The 25,198-nt window shown below is 47.1% G+C and overlaps 2 protein-coding genes across 3 annotated transcripts; one reads left to right on the forward strand and one right to left on the reverse strand.

Annotated features, from left to right (window-relative positions):
- Nucleotides 1-326: 326 nt before the first annotated feature.
- On the forward strand, nucleotides 327-2,779 carry LOC109783286 (cytochrome c oxidase subunit 6a, mitochondrial). 2 transcript variants are annotated; one of them, XM_020341898.3, is made up of 4 exons: nucleotides 328-626; nucleotides 736-842; nucleotides 924-966; nucleotides 2,549-2,779. In XM_020341898.3, the coding sequence occupies exons 1-4, from the start codon at nucleotides 515-517 to the stop codon at nucleotides 2,584-2,586; spliced, it is 300 nt and encodes a 99-aa protein (XP_020197487.1). In that variant the 5' UTR covers nucleotides 328-514; the 3' UTR covers nucleotides 2,587-2,779. The 2 variants fall into 2 exon arrangements, with proteins under 2 accessions (XP_020197486.1, XP_020197487.1); XM_020341897.4 differs by lacking the exon at nucleotides 2,549-2,779 and having other exon boundaries at nucleotides 327-626; nucleotides 924-1,312.
- Nucleotides 2,780-3,893: 1,114 nt separating this feature from the next.
- Nucleotides 3,894-7,340, reverse strand: LOC109783285 (uncharacterized). The gene is made up of 2 exons (XM_020341896.4): nucleotides 5,738-7,340; nucleotides 3,894-4,292 (listed from the first exon to the last, which is right to left on the reverse strand). Exons 1-2 carry the CDS (start codon nucleotides 7,146-7,148, stop codon nucleotides 4,279-4,281), a joined length of 1,425 nt encoding a protein of 474 aa, XP_020197485.1. The 5' UTR covers nucleotides 7,149-7,340; the 3' UTR covers nucleotides 3,894-4,278.
- Between the last annotated feature and the right edge of the window lie 17,858 nt (nucleotides 7,341-25,198).

A 25,198-nucleotide genomic window follows, 5' to 3' on the forward strand; every position in this document is an offset into this window, starting at 1 on the left:
GTCCAGCAATGTTGGACGACCAGATCTCAGAGCTGATGAAGAAAAATCAAGAACTAGTACTACGAACTACTGAATCCTAACCGCTGAGGGGAGGAGAGGGCCGGCGGAGACGAGTCGCTGAGGTCGCTGCAAGGTCACCTCCGGGTCGTCTTCGAGCTCGCTGAGCCGCTCCACTTCACCTCGGAGTCGTCTCCTCCAAGTGGTCAGAGAGAAGCACGCCGCCGCCCGCCGCTGTCGCCTGAGACAGAGGAGAACTGGAGAGAGAGGGGGAGCAGGAGGAACGAGTTTTTTTTTTTTTTGAGAAAAAGGAGGAGGAACGAGTCGTCTTCTCTTTTCGGTGGTGAACGGGCTACGCGGCCCATTCGAAAGCCCGAAACACAGCGGCGGCCCACCAAAAACTAGCGGAATAAAAACAGGACGCGCACGAACCAGGTCAGACACCGAACGCGAGCGAGCCAGCCAGCCAAATCGAGCCCCGTTCCCCGAAACCAGGCGGCACCACCACCACCCACCCATGGCCTCCCTGGCGGCGAGATCCGGCCTCCGCTCCCTGGCGGCGCGCGCCAGGGCCCCCGCCCCGGCCACGGGCGGACGCCGCATGTCCTCCTCCGCCCACGACGACGCCTGTCCGTACACCTCGCGAACCCTACCTCCCTCTCTTTTACCCCGATTCGATCGGCCGTTTGACACGGATTTGGGGATTTTTCTCGTTTGGTTGATGATGATTCCTCGCAGATGAGACGGCCAAGTGGGAGAAGATCACCATCATGGGGGCCGTCACCTGCACCCTCCTGGCGGCGTGGAACCTCTCCAAGGGCCACCCCCACTTCGACGAGCCGCCGGTCAGATCTCGCGCCTATGCTGTATATTTTCGGGCCTCGTGGCGGCCGTGGCCCGAGTCTGATTTGTTTCTCGTGTTGCAGGCCTACCCCTACCTGCACATCCGCAACAAGGAGTTCCCCTGGGGTATGAATTGCCTACCCCTTTCTACCCGTGCCCATTTCAATGCCTACTTCTGTAATTTCCTCCTTGGTTTGACTGTCTGCGATGTGATCTTTATCAAAAGTGACATGGTTTGATTGGATGCGATATGTTTTGGGTTAAAATGGACGGGCAATATGTGTATGCCAGATTGTTCTAATGTATAGCTGCATTTCGTTTGATGGGTTTCACATTTCCTTCTAGGTAGATTGTGTGTTTCATTTGTTAGTTGGATTCAGCTGTACATAACTCACTGAAATACTGAATAATGTTAATGATTGGCATACAGCTATTTTGAAATTAGCTATGAGCAGTTACCCTGTTGTACTAATTTACAGGAGTTGTTTCAGTGTATACTGTAATAAGTGTTTTTCGGGGGTGCGACGGTGTTTAGGTCATTATTGTGCTCTATCCAAGAGATGTCGTTTGTCTATCCTGGAAGCCCTCAAAGAATAGTATAAATTTTACTGACCCGTTGAATCATTACCTTAATTTCTGCTCTATGCCACATCAAGCAATTCGTTTGTGACTTCATGAATGACTTTTGTATGAAAGGACACGCTTAGCTGGGTTCCCTGAATGTTTGCGAGTCTCTTTGTTGCCTTAACCTATTTTATGGATGTTCATGCTTACACATTTTAGCATTTGGGTATGAAGGTAAAGAAAGGCATATTAGTTCCATGTTGGACCATAGAACTTCTTTATAAACAAAGTGCAAAGCTCTTCTTAGCTAAACAAGTTCTTAGAATATTAACTGGAAAACTCTCCTTGCACCTTTTGATGATGCAAATCATTTCAACATGTGCTTTGTACACGTTGCGACTATCTGACCACAAATTTACTGTGCTCTGTGATAGAGCTTTATTAATGCAGATTGTACTTGCATCATGCTTTAGATGTTCATTCAGCTGTACAAAGTTACAAACTTCTGCTACTGCCTCTTGTTTTGTGGGATGTATTTCTTCAGTCTTAAACAATTAACCTAACCCAGTGTGTTGCTTTTTTTGTTGTTGAGCTGAGTCTGTTGCTTATTAGTGCCATTTCTGTGTGCTCAACTACTTACTGCGATTATGTGATCTATTCAGTTGCTACGCCCTGATTCCCTCATGCCTAGCATGGGTGATGATAGAATCTAACCCTCTTGATCTGGTAGTATCGTGTTATTCCTCAAGGATCATTGGATCTTTGCTAGGAACCCCTTGAAACTTTATGTAATAGATTCCATGAAGGAGAGCCATAGTAGAAAACATGACCATAAGTCCACGGTGCAACCTTTGTCATATTTTGAGCATTACAGCATTGACTCCACTACTCAAGTATATTGGTTGAACTTTTTTTCCCATAAAACAAAGACTGTTACTAGATTAATTTAATCAGGTATTTTACAACATAAAGAAGTTAGGCTATAAATAGTTCGCATGATTGTTATACTTTTGTGCCTGCTAAATGTCAAGCAGGAGGTTATCTTATTGGTTGCACACTTGCACTTAGTCCCAGTTTATGCTATGCTATTGATTATGTTTTGCATATTTCTTATTCTCACATGTCTTAAAATTCTACGTTGCAGGACCCAATGGCCTGTTTGAGGTCAAGCACGACCATTGAGTACTGAATAGTGCATCATAAGAAGTCGGTGAATGCTTCAGTAAAATTCTCTGTTTGTTCCAGTGGTTTTTTTATTTTCATTGCGATCTATTTGTGGCAAGAAATAAGAAAGACAAACTCTTGTGTTGACAATCCGGAATTGACTGAATTGTGTCTACCCTTTTTTTCACATCAATGATCTATGTGAGACGATTGTCTTGTCTTGCCCAGTTTGACACACCGGTCATTATAATACTCCAGTGTAATGCTCAGCTATCTGGATGAACTTCTGTCCCAATACATACATATTCACCTCCTAATGCTTATGATTTCCGTCTTGTTCGAGGTGGAATATGGTTGTTTATGTGGCGAGTAAGATGACACGAGATTAGACGGCCATGTAAAGCAGTTTAAGACCACACAAAACTAGCTTTGGTTCTTATAAACTGTTGCTGCAGATCAAAACTGTTGCTGCAGATCAAATACTGTGATGTTTGCACTAGTACTCTCTGTAAAGAAATATAAGATCTTATATTTCTTTACTTAGGGATTACTAGTGAATTATTGAATTTGCAACCAGCTTTTGGTTCTTCTATAATAAAATATTGCTGCTAGCTAACCAAATGCTCAAAGGTAGTTAAGGGAATCTATCGTATCTCGTGAAGTAAACATGGCTCTGGGGCAATACGAACAGCAAATGTTTTCCAGATTATAACAAACAGAAACACAAGCTAATCTAATACAGTACCTTGGGAGAGAAGAAAAAGAAAGCAATGTAGGAGTAGTCTGCAAGAACGCCGTCTCTGCAGCATCTCTCTGGAAAGTGATGCATATCTCTGGCGCTTGTTTGCTGCCCTGGTGCGATGAACAATCATGAAGAAACCTTCATCATCTCATGCTGTGCCTACATAGGATTCATAGGCCAGAAGAGAGAGCAGCAGCAGCAGCATAAGAAACGACCCCTGTTTCCTGGATATGAGGGGAACTGAATTTATGGCGCTATAAATAGTTCATCATCATCATCAATAAAGAATGCGGTCCATTCTCTCAATACCTTTTTATTCTAATAAACACATAATAAACACATTATCAGCACGCTCCCGAGAGCGATTTGGCGAGAAAAAGCGACGGGAGGCAGCGTTTCCCGACGACGGAGAGCTCGTCCATGCCGCGTCGAGTACCCTCGTACGCGAGGCGCGACAAAATCCAACTCGAACCCCAGAACATATTTGTCTTGACTGTCTTTCCAGTCACACCATCGCACGTTTCAGGCTTTCACCTGCATTGAGTTCAGTCATATACAAACGTGGAAATGAAACCAAATGATCTCACATCTTACAACTATAATTTTGTCCACCACATGGTAGAATCAAGACTTGATCCCACATCTTACAGATATGATCATGTCCATACTACATGCTGCATTGTCTTTTCCCTTCCTGAAATATTTACTTACATATACTTGCGGCATCAGCTGCATTAAGCTCAGCCACATACACACAGGTAAACCAAGGCCCGCAGACAATAAATGGCCACTACTTTGATCTTACATTTTACAGATACATACTATTGTCCTCATTACATCACATGCTCTACTTTTTCATTTATATACTCGCTGCATCCCCGCATGGCTGTTTCTGGAAAATGCCATATCCTACAACTCTGCATCCATATCTGCGTCTCCAACTCTCCATGTTCCCATATCAGTGCTTCTTAGATGGCTATGTCTAGAAGCATAAAAGTCAGACAATTAGCAACAGTTATGATGAAGAGACCAATGGAGAACAAAAGGTGACAATGAGACAATTAGAAACATCTCATTTAACTCATTTTTATATATGTGTTATAACTCACTCTTTACAGTACCAGCAATAGATTTTGAAAAGCCACATATGTTGTAAAATGCAAAGAATATTCATAAAAGTAGCATACTTAGCTACCTTCGAATGGAGAATTTAGCTACCAAGAAGAAAAACATGTCCTATAACTTTTTTCATGTAAGATCATCCCTTGTCATGTCAAGCAAACAACACTAGGCCAAAACAATAAAGTCTAGCAGAAAATTGGTGTCAGGTATTCTTTTATTTTCGCGAATACACAAAGCTTGCATATCATTCCACTTATAGAAGTTAGAGTGAGTACAAGAGGTGGTACAATACATGGCACGGACGCAAGAGGCGTGAATATGATGCCCAGAGCAGAGATACAAGGGATGCTCGGCCCAAACAGAGAAAAGCACAGCTAAACTCACCGCCCTGAGAAGCAACCCGAACCAACAACTAGATGACCAATCCAGAACCCAGGACGCCGCGAGCAAACAAGACAACGCCTTCACGAAGGAGAACGACACCGAGATGGCGTCGCCGTCCGATCCACATAACCGGACCTAGGGTTTCCCCTGATGCTAGAAGAGGGCCATAGATAAAGGCCATGGCAGTGCCTCCAAGAAGGGGACGGCACCCGCGGGTCGCCGCTGCCAGCATAGGAAGCAGGGATGCAATCCCAAGCCATCAGAGCACAAATCAGAGAAGAGGAAGTCGGGCATAGGCCGGAACCGCGACCGCAGGAAGGGGATGTGAAGGTGGCCGTAGACCCAGACGAGCCAGGATCTGGAGGGGAGGGCAGATCCAGGCCAACGGGACCGGACAGCAGGGTCGCCAGTGAGCCCAAGGAGCTGGAAGGAGACACAGCTCCAGGAGCGTGTCCGAATCAAAGAAGTGCCGGTATAGACGGCCAACCAAGGGCACCAGCAGATGTCAAGTATTCTGTCTTAAATAAAAAGGATCCCGAGACAAGAAATTCAATTTATCCTATGTGCTACAAATGTAATACGCACCAGCAGAAGGGGTCATGAATGACAAAATCACAGTTATTTCACAAAGTATGGATTCAACAGAAGTTGTTTTTATGGAATTACGATTAATAACAAGATCAGAACAGATATTAAGAGATAAAAGTATAACCAGCTTTGAGGTTTCAAACTTGCCAGCTAACTCACTCATTTGACATCAAATTTGGTGTTAGATAAGTTTTATCAGCGACAATTGCTTACTCGATACAAGTTATAGGTGAAAATTTCAGAATCACAATATCTGTATTCAAGCAATCTTAAACAGAACATAACTAGATTGGGTTACTCTATGATATAAATATACTAAGAATGAGGAATTACCTGGCGGATAGAAACTCGTGAAAGGATGACATTGTTTCATAGAACGGGTTCCATTAAGTTTCCTGGATTGCATTTGCTTAAGTTCAAGCATGTAGGCACTGTCATCCACATAGAGGATGATCACATCGTTATCTTCATCATACCCCAGCACTTTGTCTTGCCACACCTTCCTCCTAGTCTGATGAGGGATCCCAAGAGTGCTATGCATTTCAACAGTCTTCCGCAAAAACCATGTGGCAATACCCTGAGAATTAATCACCCTCTGCCAGATCTGAAGGTTCGGGAAGAGGAATATGGCTATGGCTAGGCCATCGGCGCCGTCCTCAGGCTTGATGATCCTATAGTTGCCAGATTCATTCATACCAGGAGGCCCCATGATGACAGCTAGGCTCTGCATATCCAAATCAAACCAAAATATGGCATTGCACGAAAGCAGCCAATAGAGTGTATTACCAATAAGGGTCGCGGGAACACTATCACCATGGAGCTCGCATGGATACTTTGTTGATATGATATTGCTCCATGTGTCAGTCTCCGAGGAAAAAACACAGGCCTGTGGTTGATGATCTCTTCTGTGGGACACCAGGACAACCTTGAAAGGGCTGCAATGACAGTGGCCGTGCACATGGTCCTGCTCGCCAGCAGCACAGAGCACCGCCCCGTAGAGGATGGACGGCGGCCCGAATTCGGCAGGAACAGCCAGGTAGCGCTGCTCACCGGTGATGGGGGCGAACACAATAAGCTGCCTTAACACCCGGTGCAAGGCAAGCACGCGGCCGCCACGGCACCCCAAAACTTCAAAGCCACGGGAGGCCATGCCGAACGGGATGTGGATGCGCTCAGCAGGGACACGGTCGGGAGGGTGCAGGATGTCCTGGTTGAACACGATCTTCCGTCGGCGCTCGAAGAAGCCGAGCAGGGGCGGCTTCCAGCTCCTGCGGCGGGCTTGGAACTGGCGGATGAAGTTGGGGTCGGTGGCGAGGCCTCGCCAGCGCCTGGAGACCAAGGACGCGAGCAGGCGGGACGACGGCTGCGGTGGCAGAAGGAGAAGGATCTCCCAAAGCATATCCAACGGCAGCGACTCGCACGGGGCGGGGGGACGACGGCCGTTCCGCGGCGTATCGCCGTCGCCCGGCAGAGGGACAGGCGCCTCCGGAGAGGTGCGGCGGCGGCGGCGGCGATCCTCGCTCGCCCCGATTTGGGAGCGGCGGCGGCGGCCGGGGCGGACCAGCCCATCATCCTCCTCGCTCGCCCCGATTTGGGAGCGGCTACGGCGACTGGGGCGGGTCACCGCGATCTGGGAGCGGCGGCGACTGCGGCGAGCGCCGGCCATTTCGGCGGCTTCCTCGCTCGTGCCGATTTGAGAACGGCTGCGGCGGCCGCCTGGGGAAACCCCGTGGTAGGTTTTCATTCTGGTGGTGGTTGTTATTCGGTCATAGACGACTCCGGCGAGCTTTCACGGCGGCCGTTCAATCGGGCGCCGCCAAGGGGGTGGGTAGGGGTTAGGGTTTTCTTTTCCGTTCCAAGGGCGAGCTTTCACTGCTACAAGTTCTTCTCTGGAGGCCCCACCTGAAGACTAGCTGCGCCGTTGTCTTGCTGGGCCAAAGACCCGCATTCCCACAACACCCAGAAAGCAGGTTGAGAACTGGGTTTGGCCTCATTCTGTTTGGAGAATTTTCATAGAAAAACACACACACAAGAATAGATGCATTGGGTTTGTAAGAAATGCTTACAGGAATTTCATAGAAATACTATTCGTTTCCTGTGTTTTTGGAGGAAACTACACATCGCATCCACGTAAAGCTCTTTTTTTTTTTTTACGTAGGAACAAGTCAAGACAATTCCTTGGAATGGCAAATGTCATTCTATCAAATTCTTGTGCACTCCTAATTCCTGCGTTTGGATTTCCTCCACATTGAATAAGCCGGTGTTAAAAGATACTGCTAAATGAAATGTAGCACCAAGCAATGGCATGATGATTTTGCCATACCGACCTTGATAGGATCGGGGCCATCGAAGGGCCCAGCCGCACAGGGGAGTATACACTGCTGACGTAGATCTCCAAAGTTGACCATCACTACGGACACGATATTTGTCTGTAGACTGATCCAGACTAGTCCACGGGCAGTGATGTGGAAGTCAGTCATCCAACCTTATCCCCTAAAATTTCCGCCTCTTTCAAAAAATATTCGCGAGCTCAAAATAGCAGCATATCAAATCATCAAAGATTGAAAATATTCAAATGCAATAGTAGTTCTAATTTAATTATTACAATCCAAATAAGTATTTAAAATAGTTCAAACTTGCATTCAACTAGCACATATGTTCTAGTTGTCCCCTTTGAGTGGGACGATGGTGCCACGGTCCTACATAGCTATGGTTTGGACCCCCGCAGAGTCCCCTAGTTTGTTTTTGATTTGCGGGAAACAAACAAGCAGACTGGTCCATGGACCGATGTCGGACGGCGCTGGATGGCAAATTACGTCCGGACAGCACGGTCTGAACGTTTACGGGTGATTTGAGGGTCTGCTTTGAAGATGCCCTAAGCATCTCAGGAGAATTTTTTTTTGCCAGGGGTGTCTTGTAGAGTCTCAATGATCCGCAAGAGACAAAACGCGGACTCACTCTACAGAGGAATAAGCATTGAATGAACAAGGTATGCTTGTGGGAAAGTATGAAGTGATCACTCCCATGATACGTAGTTTGAAAAAACAAATCCAAATGTTTCAAGTATTTTGTGAACGTTCACAACGTATGTGACTACAATCCCTAAGAAAATCAGCTTGAAATTTGAAATAGACATTGAGAAACAAATGATAAATATGAATAGTGTCATGAAAAGACAAAAGCAAATTTTCAGAATTCACGTTTGGATTTGCTTCTTTGTTTCTGAATGTGCATTTTGAATTTGAACCTGAAATTTTTAGGTTTGTAGACACATTCCTTGTGAACATTAACGATTGTTTTCAGAATTTTTTGAAACTTAAATTAGTTTTTGTTAATCATAGCTTCGGAGCATGTGGGTCTTAGTATCACTGGATATTCTCCCGTATGCTTGCCTGTGTACCTAGAAACCAGTGGCTAGCTCAAGGATAATTCAACTGGTAACCAAACAAAGCAAAAGCAATACAGAACTTGACAAAAGTACGAAACTATCATCCAATCCATACAACATCCAAGTTTGGACGGTTGGTGAGAACAACGGGAGAGTGATGGTTTACTCTCAACCATGCAAAGCACAGACACCGAGTTCAGAGACACGAAAATACCATTTCAAATACTATACTAAAAGGACACTAGCAGAAAGACTGAATGATAGTGGGCAGTAACTAGCTAGGCCTGGGTGTTGCCCACTCAACATGGAGGATGAGGTTATCATAACCATACCCATTGAGCTTGCTGATGGCATTCTCAGCATCTTCCCTGTGGAAACAGTTGACAAAGCCAAAGCCCCTGCTTGATCCCGTCTTCTGGTCCACCGCAACAGACACAAGCTGACCAGGCCAAACGTGCGAAACAACTCGAGAACGTCGGGCTCGTGGGTGTCCTCGGACAGATTGGTAACACAGACGTGAAGGAAATATGCCCTAGAGGCAATAATAAAGTTGTTATTTATATTTCCTTATATCATGAGAAATGTTTATTATTCATGCTAGAATTGTATTAACCGGAAACTTAGTACATGTGTGAATATATAGACAAACAGAGTGTCACTAGTATGCCTCTACTTGACTAGCTCATTGAATCAAAGATGGTTAAGTTTCCTAGCCATAGACATGAGTTGTCATTTGATTAACGAGATCACATCATTAGAGAATGATGTGATTGACTTGACCCATTCCGTTAGCTTAGCACTTGATCGTTTAGTATGTTGCTATTGCTTTCTTCATGACTTATACATGTTCCTATGACTATGAGATTATGCAACTCCCGAATACCGGAGGAACACTTTGTGTGCTACCAAACGTCACAACGTAACTGGGTGATTATAAAGGTGCTCTACAGGTGTCTCCGATGGTACTTGTTGAGTTGGCGTAGATCGAGATTAGGATTTGTCACTCCGATTGTCGGAGAGGTATCTCTGGGCCCTCTCGGTAATGCACATCACTATAAGCCTTGCAAGCAATGTGACTAATGAGTTAGTTGCGGGATGATGCATTACAGAGCGAGTAAAGAGACTTGCCGGTAATGAGATTGAACTAGGTATTGAGATACCGACGATCGAATTTCGGGCAAGTAACATACCGATGACAAAGGGAACAACGTATGTTGTTATGCGGTTTGACCGATAAAGATCTTCGTAGAATATGTGGGAGCCAATATGAGCATCCAGGTTCCGCTATTAGTTATTGACCGGAGACGTGTCTCGGTCATGTCTACATAGTTCTCGAACCCGTGGGGTCCGCACGCTTAACGTTCGGTGACGATCGGTATTATGAGTTTATGTGTTTTAATGTACCGAAGGTAGTTCAGAGTCCCGGATGTGATCACGGACATGACGAGGAGTCTCGAAATGGCCGAGACATAAAGATTGATATATTGGACGGCTATATTCGGACACCGGAAGTGTTCCAAGTGATTTCGGAGAAAACCGAAGTGCCAGGGGGTTACCGAAAACCCCCGGGGGAACTAATGGGCCACATGGGCCTTGGTAGAGAGAGAGAGGGCCGGCCAGGACAGGCCGCGCGCCCCCTCCCCCTCTGGTCCGAATTGGACTAGGCAAGGGGGGGGGGCGCCCCCCTTTCCTTCTCCATCTCCTCCTTCCTTTCCCCCTCCTAGTAGGACTAGGAAAGGGGAGTCCTACTCCTACTAGGAGGAGGACTCCTCTCCTGGCGCGCCCCAAGGGCCGGCAGGCCTCCCCCCTTACTCCTTTATATACGGGGGCAGGGGGCACCCTAGGACACACAAGTTGATCATTGATCTCTTAGCCGTGTGCGGTGCCCCCCTCCACCATAATTCACCTCGGTCATATCGTCGTAGTGCTTAGGCGAAGCCCTGCGCCGGTAGCTTCATCATCACCGTCATCACGCCGTCGTGCTGACGAAGCTCTCCCTCGACACTCTGCTGGATCGTGAGTTCGTGGGACGTCACCGAGCCGAACGTGTGCAGATCGCGGAGGTGCCATACTTTCGGTACTAGGATCGGTCGATTGTGAAGACGTACGACTACATCAACCGCGTTGTCATAAGGCTTCCGCTTTCGGTCTACGAGGGTACGTGGACAACACTCTCCCCTCTCGTTGCTATGCATCACCATGATCTTGCGTGTGCGTAGGAATTTTTTTGAAATCACTACGTTCCCCAACAGTGGCATCCGAGCCATGTTTATGCGTAGATGTTATATGCACGAGTAGAACTGTGACGCCCGGATAATTAAGCTACAGTAATCCCATGTTAACGATGCCACGTCATCTCGGTTACTGTTGCTAATCTCGCGTTAGTTCAGAACCGATCCAAATTCAACTTTGAATTTAAGTCAAATAGTAAAAGTTTTCAAACATAAAACTTTTATGTTCTAAAGGTGCCAGATAATGCGTGGGTAATTGTGGTGGAGAAACCTAAATTTAATAAAATGTTTAAGTGTTCAAAATAATTAAAACAGTGGGTTAAATAATAAAATTAATGCCTTTTGAATTTTATAAAATATTAAACTATTTTAATTGGGATGAGAATTGATGTGGCCGTAGTTTAATTAAAGGTACCAAGTTAGGTGTTAGTGATAATTTCTACTAAAACTAAAATAAAATGTAACTAAAATAAAACAGAAAAGAATAAAAAAAAGGAACAACACACCCCCCCCCCCCCCCGCTAGGCCTCGTGGCCCAGCTGGCCTGTGCCGCCCGAACGGGCCGGCCCGCAACCCCCACCACTTAACCCCGGTCCACCCGACCGAAACCCTAACCCCTCCCACTTCTCCCTCCCTGATTCCCCACTCCCCTCGCTCCCTCCCGACTCCCCGATCCCGTTCTGGATCGGGGCAACCACCTCAGCGCCCGGCGCCCTCTGCCTTCCCCGGCGCTCCGCCGTTGCCAGGCACTCGCGGCCCCCACCAGCGCCGCCCCGTCGCCTCGCCTCATCCCCGCCGGCCTCCCCAGGCCTCGTCGCCCCATCGACGCCGTCGCCATGGGCGCCGTCACCCGCGCGCCCCACGGCCTCGCCATCGCCTAGGAGCATGCCCACGAGCTCCTATGTGCTCTGCTCTGCCTTCCCCGACCCCGGCCTCAAGCTCACCGCCTCTGCATCACCCTCTCCGCCGGCTTCTTCCTCCTCGGACGCCGATGACTTCGTCCTTGAATTCGACTCTGACAACCCGTCCTCGCGCTCACTTTGCTCATCTGCAGGCGCACTGTGAGCATATCTTCCTCTCCCCTCTCTTCTACCTCGTGCTCGCCCCGTAGACGCCATCTACATCGGAGTTGTAGTTCGCCGGTGCCCCGCCTCGACTGCCGCCGCGCACGCCCCGTCCGCCTCTGCTCGCCCGCGCTCCGGCTCCCATCGCCTCCCCTGCCCCGGCCACCTCGGCCATGGCCTCGCCCCTCTCCTGGCGTCGCCGCTGGCCGTTGGCCGCGTGCGCCCCGCGGCCTGCACCGGCCGCCCGTGCGCCTGCTGGCCTCCCCCGGGGCCAGTCGCCCGCGCCCCGCCGCCGGCGCTTGCGTGCATCGTGCGCGGCTCGCGCCCTCTCGGGCACACACCCGTTCGGGCTATGCCCGCACCCAGCGCCCGCTAACCCGCATCGGTCCCCATGGCGAATGACACATGGGGCCCAGCCCCCCCAGAACGTTAAAAAAATAGAAAAAAATAGAAAATAAAAATATCAATTAATTAATTAATTAACTTAGTTAATTACCTGTTTAACTAACTAATTAGTTAGTTAACTTAATTAAACTTATAGTTTAGCCTAATCTATCAATGACATCTCGGACCCACACGTCAGCGACCCAGTCAACACCTCTGTTGACTGCTGATGTCGTGCTGACGTCGTGCTGACGTCATCATGACGTCAGCATGTACTGTTCTGGATAATGTTGAATTAAATTAATTAGATAAATCCTAAAAATGTTTTAAATCTTTTAAAATTAATATAAAATAAACCGTAACTCGGATCGAAATACTTTCTACCTGAAAGTTGCTCAGAACGACGAGACGAATCCGAATACGCAGCCCGTTCGCCCGCCACACATCCCTAGCATAGCAAACACACAACTTTCCCCCTCTGGTTCATCTGTCCGAAAACGCGAAACACCGGGAATACTTTCGCGGATGTTTTCCCCCTTTGCCGGTATCACCTCCTACCGCATTAGGGCACACTTGGCACCGCTACTTGTTATGTCATGCATCGATATGCATCTGTTTGCATTGTATTCATTGTTTCTTCCCCCTCTTCTCTCCGGTAGACTACGAGACTGACGCTGCTGCTGGTACCCCGATCGACTACGGTGTTGATGACCCCTCCTTCTTGCCAGAGCAATCAGGCAAGCCCCCCCTTGATCACCAGATATCGCCTATTCCATCTCTATACTGCTTGCATTAGAGTAGAGTAGCATGTTACTGCTTTCGGTTAAGCCTATTCTGCAGCATAGCCTGTCATTGTTGCTACAATGTTGATACCTTTACCTACTATCCTAATGCTTAGTATAGGATGCTAGAGTTCCATCAGTGGCCCTACACTCTTGTCCGTCTGCCATGCTATACTACTGGGCCGTGATCACTTCGGGAGGTGATCACGGGCATATGCTATATACTTTATACTGTCACATTACTTATGATACTGTTCGGAGATGGGGGCTGAAGGGGCAGGTGGCTCCATCCCGGTAGAGGTGGGCCTGGGTTCCTGACGGCCCCCGACTGTTACTTTGTGGCGGAGCGACAGGGCAGGTTGAGACCACCTAGGAGAGAGGTGGGCCTGGCCCTGGTTGGCGTTCGCGGATACTTAACACGCTTAACGAGATCTTGGTATTTGATCTGAGTCTGGCCATTTGGTCTATACGCACTAACCAACTACGCGGGAACAGTTATGGGCACTCGACGTCGTGGTATCAGCCGAAGCCTTCGTGACGTCAGCGACTGGCGGCGCGCGCCGGATTGGACTGGAACGCCTGCTAGGCTAGGTCTGCTTCCGTCCGCGTTCGCAACGTGTAGGTGTGCAATGGGCGATGGGCCCAGACCCCTGCGCCATAGGATTTAGACCGGCGTGCTGACCGCTCTATTGTGCCTAGGTGGGGCTGCGACGTGTTGATCTTCCGAGGCTGGGCATGACCCAGGAAAGTGTGTCCGGCCAAATGGGATCAAGCGTGTTGGGTTATGTGGTGCACCCCTGCAGGGAAGTTTATCTATTCGAATAGCCGTGTCCCTCGGTAAAAGGACGACCCGGAGTTGTACCTTGACCTTATGACAACTAGAACTGGATACTTAATAAAACACACCCTTCCAAGTGCCAGATACAACCCGGTGATCGCTCTCTAACAGGGCGACGAGGAGGGGATCGCCGGGTAGGATTATGCTATGCGATGCTACTTGGTGAACTTACCATCTACTCTCTTCTACATGCTGCAAGATGGAGGTGGCCAGAAGCGTAGTCTTCGACAGGATTAGCTACCCCCCTTATTCTGGCATTCTGCAGTTCAGTCCACCGATATGGCCCTTTACACATATACCCATGCATATGTAGTGTAGATCCTTGCTTGTGAGTACTTTGGATGAGTACTCACGGTTGCTTTTCTCCCTCTTTTCCCCCTTTCCCTTCTACCTGGTTGTCGCAACCAGATGCTGGAGCCCAGGAGCCAAACGCCATCGTCGATGACGACTCATAGTACACCGGAGGTGCCTACTACTACGTGCAGGCCGCTGACGACGACCAGGAGTAGTTTAGGAGGATCCCAGGCAGGAGGCATGCGCCTCTTTCGATCTATATCCCAGTTTGTGCTAGCCTTCTTAAGGCAAACTTGTTTAACTTATGTCTGTACTCAGATATTGTTGCTTCCGCTGACTCGTCTATGATCGAGCACTTGTATTCGAGCCCTCGAGGACCCTGGCTTGTATTATGATGCTTGTATGACTTATTTATGTTTTAGATTTGTGCTGTGATATCTTCCCGTGAGTCCCTGATCTTGATCGTACACGTTTGCGTGCATGATTAGTGTACAATTGAATCGGGGGCGTCACAAGTTGGTATCAGAGCCAACTGCCTGTAGGAATCCCCCTTTCCAACTCCTTGGCCGAAGTCGAGTCTAGTCATTGGAAAAGTTTTTACTAACATGGCTGTGTGTCTTACGGGCCCACGTCGCCATTGGGTGGTACTAGGATCTTTTACTCCTCGACCTTTACTCTGGGACTCTGATCTCTCACCTATTCGGGTTAAATGAATTTTGCTAAATCTAACATTAGGATCTCGTTATCACTTTCACCCGGAGAGCCCCTTATTACTGATGATCGTCTGCTGCACGTGAAGACCCTGAAGACACTCTCCGCTGTTAACCCAAGAACTTGTGTTCATCGCTTTTGCAATTCCATTCCAGCGATAAACTCCTATGGATAACCACGTATACTCGCCATTCATACAATGTTTCCCAGTTGATCTTGTTATTACAAGATACCCCGAAATTCCCTCTGTTGTTCCGAGAATCCTTTGAGCTTACTGCCTTGCTGTTCTTTGTCACCTGAATACCCCTACAGATAATTCTCGCACTTACCGAGTATCCGCTCATCCCCAGTTGATTCAAGTATTTCACAAAAGTGTTCAAAATACCATTCGATCTTCCGAAAATCCTCAGGAGCCTTTTTGCTCTTGAAATTCTTGCTTACTTGCATTATGATTAATCTTAAGTCTAGTAATCTTGTTGACATCCATTGTCATTATCATTTTGAGTCCGTTAATACAATTTGTTGCGAATGCTCGCAATCCTCAAACAAATCCTAGAATTCATCCTTCCGACTCAGACGTCATTTTAAACATGAGCTGGTTCTCGCCAATCAAATTGTCGTCGATTGTGCCCCTAAGTCTATTGAACTTATCCATCCTTGATCAGAGCGTCTGCTTCTGATCCTTCGCTTTGTAAATCATAATTCCTTTACAATTGAGCTCTAAGTTATTCAATTGTTTCTATAATCCAATGTCTTTGCATTGATTCTTCCTCTGGTTGTGTGCCGATACTCACATCAGATCCTTTTGTGGACCACCAGATCCTTTGTTGGATTTTATCCGACAATGTCCTTCATATTCAATAACCTTGTGAGCCTTTCCTAGGATACATAATGTCTTGCAAAATGGTATCCTCTACTTTCTCAACCATGCTCTGCTTTCGAGCTAGTGATAATTACTCTCGAAGTTTGTGGTATATGTTCCTAAGAGGCCCCGATGGGTTGGACATATGCTTTCTCTAATCTGTGTGAACCCGGAAACTACTACGGGTCATACTCTACTGGTGTTATGTCAGATAAAATTTCAACACACAACTTCGTTGAAGGCGAGAAGTGAATGAAAGGTTATGCATTAAAGAAGTGGGAGTCGACCTTGAACTTTGTGTTCATGCCCATGGACACGATGTAAATCTTATCATGGAAGCTTCTCGTAAAATAGTTACCCCCTTGTTATAAGTTCTTGTATCCGTGGTTTGATCATTTACAAATGTGGTTCTGACCATACTGTTCCCCTTGATTCAATTTCTCAGACAAGTTAAACCACTTGTCCTCTGCAGATCATTGCACCTGTCCAACCTTTACTCTAATCTATCGTCGAGTATTACCCCCTGGTATCTCGAGATAAACACAAAACATCATAACTTCTTATGAGTTCTTCATCAAGTACTACATTCTCACTGATTCCAATTTTTCACGGGCTCTCAGTTATTAAACACTCAAAGACACTGATAACTGAACCGAGTCCGCACTACGGTTCAACAACTTTAGTAATCTTCTTTACTTACGAGTTTGTACCCAAACACGTCATTGCTAGCCTGATTGGCTATATCATTATCGTGCTAAATTTTAAACTGTGCCACCCGGCCCTTCTTCCCGGAGCACAACTTTCGACGGTGAGCAAAGCTTACGTCGATCTTCCCCATAATACCATTTCACCTTGAGCAGCAAGCTTGATTTCGAATTTGTGTCATACCCGTGGTTCCAATATCCTTTCGCTTCATCATTCCTTTGACTTGATGTCATCGCCAATCGATTACATCTTCGTGAAATCTCTCGACAAATGTGTCGTGATCATCATCAGCATTCTGAGCTCTTCCAGGATAGCACTTGAATTCATGATGAGAAATACCACCCTTGCCCCCGATGATTTGTGTTATCATTGACCACTTTATTGCCTTCCGTTCAACACAAACTTGTTCGTGTTTTGTGTTGTACCTTGAGATCCTTGCTATCCAGTCTTAGTTCTTCTTTACGTTGGAGTATTACCATCTTTTATGTCAGGAATGTCTTGAGATTGCTCCACCTCTTAAGAATTCTTGGTATAGTGATGCTTCTCCCCATCATCATTCTTTCTTGGTCCCCGTGTTGGTTCTAACTGGGGTACCAACAAGTGCACGGTGCTGTTTGGATTCTGCTCTTCTAGCAACCCTATTGCTTTGAAATTAATGATCGATAGTTCATTCTTAGCCTATCGGTTATTGAATCACCAGTCTAAACATTGACCGTGCAACCCAGCCCATATTTCGGGCGCACATTTCAACCAATGTTTGATTGTGTATATTTTCCTCGAGCATACATCCTTATATCATTTGATCTGACGAATGTTATCTCCTTGTTCACATAATTGTGGAAATCCATCTTTTGGGAATCTCGATGAATTGTCCTTAGCCCATCAGCCACCCCATCATCCTCTCCTTGGTTTAATGATGAACCCTTGTTTCAGAGCCTTGCTTCTGGATGCCATTTCTCGAGAATCTTGCAACGTCAATTCGTCAATTGGTGTTGCACCTTTTCTTTTCAAGCATCCTGAGTCTGAGGTATCCTGACACCAATCAGATCTGAATCTTGGTCAGATATGATGGTTGGATCATATTCCCAAGAGTTATAACATTTTGTCGTTATATGGCCCATTAAGGTGATGTCATGCCTAGCACACCTGGCCAGAGGACCTATTATTATAGTTTCCTCTTTAGCAAGGTTAACCATTCTTCCATGAGGAAATTGTAAGACTTATTCTATAAGTTGTTCCTAATAAGTCCTTTGTGTATCTAGATTCTGACCTTTGCATGAAGATCATGTCAATGCTATCTCGAAGCATGTATGTGGTACTCCGATTTTCAATAAGAACATCTGAAGCACCATGCTGAATTTTCTTTATCAAATTATCCAAACACCGTTGTATGGGTAATGTCATGAAATTTCTCCCCCCTTTCCTAAATGGTTTTCCACATTATATCATGTCGTGGATATCATGCTCTGTTTGTCCTTGGGAAGGATATACCCCTGAATAATGTGTTTAAACGCATTTTCCTTTCCATTGTTCTATTTAATCTGATGATCACCTTTTCCTTTGCATTGTTTTGTTTAACCTTTCTGGTGATTTATATGATCTAAGTAGTAATAAGTCACTACTTTTGTAAGCACCTCGGTGTACAACTCTGTCAGTAAGAACCTGTTACTATTGTTGATGACATTCCGGTATCCACCGATGGACGAGAACTTTGCCTAATGGTCCGCCTTGTTCAACGAGCAGGAAAAGGGTTCTCTTCGTCCCTCGCCCTTGGTACCGATGCTGTAGCCGACATAACTGACAGGCTACCCTCTGACATGCCTTGTTATCACGACTGTGCAAAATACCACCGCCCTTCCTACCGTTAACTCACATGGTGGGCCCATAACCCACAGTTCCACATGATCGAAACCTGACTCTTCTGTATATCCCTGTCTCCAAAGTTATTCCTCGCGCTTGACTTCGTATGTAATTCACGGGGTCACCTCCCTAGTAATCTATTCTGGTATCAGACACAATACTTATTCTCGTTGCTCTGGAACCCTTTCACCTTCTGATTAGGCATCGAACGATTGCCTATCCATTTGAAACTTCTCATGGTACCTTCTTACTTTGCTCTCGATAACTTCTTAAGTTACAATTCGAGAGATACATATGCTTCTTCCCCTGAGTTAACCGTCTGATGCTCGATCTTGTTAGAATCCGTCCTTATAGAGTTTTCCCTTCTTACCCTTTCGTAAGTACGATGAAGAACCTGAAGAAAGGATGCCTACTTCATCATGATGACCTGAAGCAGAGAAAAGAAGACATCAACGTAATGGATCGACCGCTTCGAAAAGAACAACCAAGATCGAGAAGTTTCGTTAGAATTTCGTAACCAGATCTCTCCCCCTTACACACCCCTTAAATCTCGGGACGAGATTTCTTGTAGTGGAGGAGAATTGTGATGCCCGGATAATTAAGCTACAGTAATCCCACGTTAACGATGCCACGTCATCTTGGTTACTGTTGCTAATCTCGCGTTAGTTTAGAACCGATCCAAATTCAACTTTGAATTTAAGTCAAATAGTAAAAGTTTTCAAACATAAAACCTTTATGTTCTAAAGGTGCCAGATAATGCGTGGGTAATTGTGGTGGAGAAACCTAAATTTAATAAAATGTTTAAGTGTTCAAAATAATTAAAACTATGGGTTAAATAATAAAATAAATGCCTTTTGAATTTTATAAAATATTAAACTATTTTAATTGGGATGAGAATTGATGTGGCAGTAGTTTAATTAAAGGTACCAAATAGGTGTTAGTGATAATTTCTACTAAAACTAAAATAAAATGTAACTAAAATAAAACAGAAAAGAATAAAAAAAGGAACAACAGACCCCCCCGCTGGGCCTCGTGGCCCAGCTGGCCTGTGCCGCCCGAACGGGCCGGCCCGCAAGCCCCACCACTTAACCCCGGTCCACCCGACCGAAACCCTAACCCCTCCCACTTCTCCCTCCCCGATTCCCCACTCCCCTCGCTCCCCGATCCCCTTCTGGATCGGGGCAACCAACTCAGCGCCCGACGCCCTCTGCCTTCCCCGGCGCTCCGCCGTTGCCAGGCACTCGCGGACCCCCACCTGCACCGCCCCATCGCCCCGCCGGCCTCCCCAGGCCTCATCGCCCCATCGAGGCCGTCGCCATGGGCGCCGTCACCCGCGCGCCCCACGGCCTCGCCATCGCCTAGGAGCATGCCCACGAGCTCCTATGTGCTCTGCTCTGCCTTCCCCGACCCTGGCCTCAAGCTCACCGCCTCTGCATCACCCTCTCCGCCGGCTTCTTCCTCCTCGGACGCCGATGACTTCGTCCTTGAATTCGACTCTGACAACCCGTCCTCGCGCTCACTTTGCTCATCTGCAGGCGCACTGTGAGCATATCTTCCTCTCCCCTCTCTTCTACCTCGTGCTCGCCCCGTAGACGCCATCTACATCGGAGTTGTAGTTCGCCGGTGCCCCGCCTCGACTGCCGCCGCGCACGCCCCGTCCGCCTCTGCTCGCCCGCGCTCCGGCTCCCATCGCCTCCCCTGCCCCGGCCACCTCGGCCATGGCCTCGCCCCTCTCCTGGCGTCGCCGCTGGCCGTTGGCCGCGTGCGCCCCGCGGCCTACACCGGCCGCCCGTGCGCCTGCTGGCCTCCCCCGGGGCCAGTCGCCCACGCCCAGCCGCCGGCGCTTGCGTGCATCGTGCGCGGCTCGCACCCTCTCGGGCACACGCCCGTTCGGGCTATGCCCGCACCCAGCGCCCGCTAACCCGCATCGGTCCCCTTGGCGAATGACACGTGGGGCCCAGCCCCCCAGAACGTTAAAAAAATAGAAAAAAAAGAATATGAAATAAAAATATTAATTAATCAATTAATTAACTAATTAATTAACTTAATTAATTACCTATTTAACTAACTAATTAGTTAGTTAACTTAATTAAACTTATGGTTTAGCCTAATCTATCAATGACATCTCGGACCCACACGTCAGCGACCCAGTCAACAGCTCTGTTGACTGCTGATGTTGTGCTGACATCATCATGACGTCAGCATGTACTGTTCTGGATAATGCTGAATTAAATTAATTAGATAAATCCTAAAAATGTTTTAAATCTTTTAAAATTAATATAAAATAAACCGTAACTCGGATCGAAATACTTTCTCCATGAAAGTTGCTTAGAACGACGAGACGAATCCGAATACGCAGCCCGTTCGCCCGCCACACATCCCTAGCATAGCAAACACACAACTTTCCCCCTCTGGTTCATCTGTCCGAAAACGCGAAACACCGGGAATACTTTCGCGGATGTTTTCCCCCTTCGCCGGTATCACCTCCTACCGCATTAGGGCACACTTGGCACCGCTACTTGTTATGTCATGCATCGATATGCATATGTTTGCATTGTATTCATTGTTTCTTCCCCCTCTTCTCTCCGGTAGACTACGAGACTGACGCTGCTGCTGGTACCCCGATCGACTACGGTGTTGACGACCCCTCCTTCTTGCCAGAGCAATCAGGCAAGCCCCCCCTTGATCACCAGATATCGCCTATTCCTTCTCTATACTGCTTGCATTAGAGTAGCGTAGCATGTTACTGCTTTCGGTTAAGCCTATTCTGCTGCATAGCCTGTCATTGTTGCTACAATTGTTGATACCTTTACCTATTATCCTAATGCTTAGTATAGGATGCTAGAGTTCCATCAGTGGCCCTACACTTGTTCGTCTGCCATGCTATACTACTGGGCCGTGATCACTTCGGGAGGTGATCACGGACATATGATATATACTTTATACTGTCACATTACTTATGATACTGTTTGGAGATGGGGGCTGAAGGGGCAGGTGGCTCCATCCCGGTAGAGGTGGGCCTGGGTTCCTGACGGCCCCCGACTGTTACTTTGTGGCGGAGCGACAGGGCAGGTTGAGACCACCTAGGAGAGAGGTGGGCCTGGCCCTGGTCAGCGTCCGCGGATACTTAACACGCTTAACGAGATCTTGGTATTTGATCTGAGTCTGGCCATTTGGTCTATACGCACTAACCAACTACGCGGGAATAGTTATGGGCACTCGACGTCGTGGTATCAGCCGAAGCCTTCATGACGTCAACGACTGAGCGGCGCGCGCCGGATTGGACTCGAACGCCTGCTAGGCTAGGTCTGCTTCCGTCAGCGTTCGCAACATGCAGGTGTGCAATGGGCGAGGGGCCCAGACCCCTGCGCCATAGGATTTAGACCGGCGTGCTGACCGCTCTATTGTGCCTAGGTGGGGCTGCGACGTGTTGATCTTCCGAGGCTGGGCATGACCCAGGAAAGTGTGTCCGGCCAAATGGGATCAAGCGTGTTGGGTTATGTGGTGCACCCCTGCAGGGAAGTTTATCTATTCGAATAGCCGTGTCCCTCGGTAAAAGGACGACCCGGAGTTGTACCTTGACCTTATGACAACTAGAACTGGATACTTAATAAAACACACCCTTCCAAGTGCCAGATACAACCCGGTGATCGCTCTCTAACAGGGCGACGAGGAGGGGATCGCCGGGTAGGATTATGCTATGCGATGCTACTTGGTGAACTTACCATCTACTCTCTTCTACATGCTGCAAGATGGAGGTGGCCAGAAGCATAGTCTTCGACAGGATTAGCTATCCCCCCTTATTCTGGCATTCTGCAGTTCAGTCCACCGATATGGCCCTTTACACATATACCCATGCATATGTAGTGTAGATCCTTGCTTGCGAGTACTTTGGATGAGTACTCACGGTTGCTTTTCTCCCTCTTTTCCCCCTTTCCCTTCTACCTGGTTGTCGCAACCAGATGCTGGAGCCCAGGAGCCAGACGCCACCGTCGACGATGACTCTTACTACACCGAAGGTGCCTACTACTACGTGCAGGCCACTGACGACGACCAGGAGTAGTTTAGGAGGATCCCAGGTAGGAGGCCTGCGCCTCTTTCGATTTGTATCCCAGTTTGTGCTAGCCTTCTTAAGGCAAACTTGTTTAACTTATGTCGGTACTCAGATATTGTTGCTTCCGCTGACTCGTCTATGATCGAGCACTTGTATTCGAGCCCTCGAGGCCCCTGGCTTGTATTATGATGCTTGTATGACTTATTTATGTTTTAGAGTTGTGTTGTGATATCTTCCCGTGAGTCCCTGATCTTGATCGTACACGTTTGCGTGCATGATTTGTGTATGATTGAATCGGGGGCGTCACAAGAACACAAGTGAGTTGTGGGCGATAATAGTCATACTGCTTACCAGCATGTCATACTTTGATTCGGCGGTATTGTTGGATGAAGCGGCCCGGACCGACATTACGTGTACGCTTACGCGAGACTGGTTCTACCGACGTGCTTCGCACACAGGTGGCTGGCGGGTGTCAGTTTCTCCAACTTTAGTTGAATCGAGTGTGGCTAGGCCCGGTCCTTGTTGAAGGTTAAAACAGCACATACTTGACGAAAAATCGTTGTGGTTTTGATGCGTAGGTAAGAACGGTTCTTGCTAAGCCCGTAGCAGCCACATAAAACGTGCAACAACAAAGTAGAGGATGTCTAACTTGTTTTTGCAGGGCATGTCATGATGTGATATGGTCAAGACATGATGCCAAAATTTATTGTATGAGATGATCATGTTTTGTAACGGAGTTATCGGCAACTGGCAGGAGCCATATGGTTGTCGCTTTACTATATGAAGTGCAATCGCAATGTAATTGCTTTACTTTAGCACTAAGCGCTAGCGATAGTCATAGAAGCAATAGTTGGCGAGACGACAACGATGCTACGATGGAGATCAAAGTGTTGCGCCGGTGACGATGGTGATCATGACGGTGCTTTGGAGATGGATATAAAAGGCACAAGATGATGATGGCCATATCATATCACTTATATTGATTGCATGTGATGTTTATCCTTTATGCATCTTATTTTGCTTAGTTCGGCGGTAGCATTATAAGATGATCTCTCACTAAATTTCAAGGTACAAGTGTTCTCCCTAAGTATGCACCGTTGCGAAAGTTCGTCGTGCCGAGACACCACATGATGATCGGGTGTGATAAGCTCTACGTTCACATACAACGGGTGCAAGCCAGTTTTGCACATGCAGAATACTCGGGTTAAACTTGACGAGCCTGGCATATGCAGATATGGCCTCGGAACACTGAGACCGAAAGGTCGAGCGTGAATCATATAGTAGATATGATCAACATAGTGATGTTCACCATTGAAAACTACTCCATCTCACGTGATGATCGAATATGGTTTAGTTGATTTGGATCACGTGATCACTTAGATGATTAGAGGGATGTCTATCTAAGTGGGAGTTATTTAGTAATATGATTAATTGAGCTTTAATTTATCATGAACTTAGTACCTGATAGTATTTTGCATGTCTATGTTGTTGTAGATAGATGGCACGTGGTGTTGTTCCGTTGAATTTTAATGCGTTCCTAGAGAAAGCTAAGTTGAAAGATGATGGTAGCAACTACATGGACTGGGTCCGTAACTTGAGGATTATCCTCATTGTTGCACAGAAGAATTATGTCCTGGAAGCACCGCTAGGTGTACCACCCGCGCCGGCAACTGTAGACATTGTGAATGCCTAGCAGTCACGTGTTGATGACTACTCGATAGTTCAGTGTGCCATGCTTTACGGCTTAGAACCGGGACTTCAACGACGTTTTGAACGTCATGGAGCATATGAGATGTTCCAGGAGTTGAAGTTAATATTTCAAGCAAATGCCCAGATTGAGAGATATGAAGTCTCCAATCAGTTCTACAGCTGCAAAATGGAGGAGAATAGTTTTGTCGGTGAACATATACTCAGAATGTCTGGGTACTACAATCACTTGATTCAACTGGGAGTTAATGTTCCTGATGATAGTGTCATTGACAGAATTCTTCAATCACTGCCACCAAGCTACAAGAGCTTCGTGATGAACTATAACATGCAAGGGATGGATAAGACAATTCCCGAGCTCTTCGCAATGCTAAAGGCTGCGGAGGTAGAAATCAAGAAGGAGCATCAAGTGTTGATGGTCAACAAGAGCACCAGTTTCAAGAAAAAATAGTAAAGGGAAGAAGGGGAACTTCAAGAAGAACGGCAAGCAAGTTACTGCTCAAGTGAAGAAGCCCAAGTTTGGACCTAAGCCTGAGACTGGGTGCTTCTACTGCAAAGGGACTGGTCACAGGAAGCGGAACTGCCCCAAGTATTTGGCGGATAAGAAGGATGGCAAGGTGAACAAAGGTATATGTGATATACATGTTATTGATGTGTGCCTTACTAATGCTCGCAGTAGCACCTGGGTATTTGATACTGGTTCTTTTGCTAATATTTGCAACTCAAAACAGGGACTATGGATTAAGCGAAGATTGGCTAAGGATGAGGTGACGATGCGCGTGGGAAATGGTTCCAAAGTCGATGTGATCGCGGTCGGCATGCTACCTCTACATCTACCTTCGGGATTAGTTTTAGACCTGAATAATTGTTATTTTGTGCCAGCGTTGAGCATGAACATTATATATGGATCTTGT

This window comes from Aegilops tauschii, chromosome 5 (assembly GCF_002575655.3).
Source record: "Aegilops tauschii subsp. strangulata cultivar AL8/78 chromosome 5, Aet v6.0, whole genome shotgun sequence".
Taxonomy (NCBI): Eukaryota; Viridiplantae; Streptophyta; class Magnoliopsida; order Poales; family Poaceae; genus Aegilops; species Aegilops tauschii.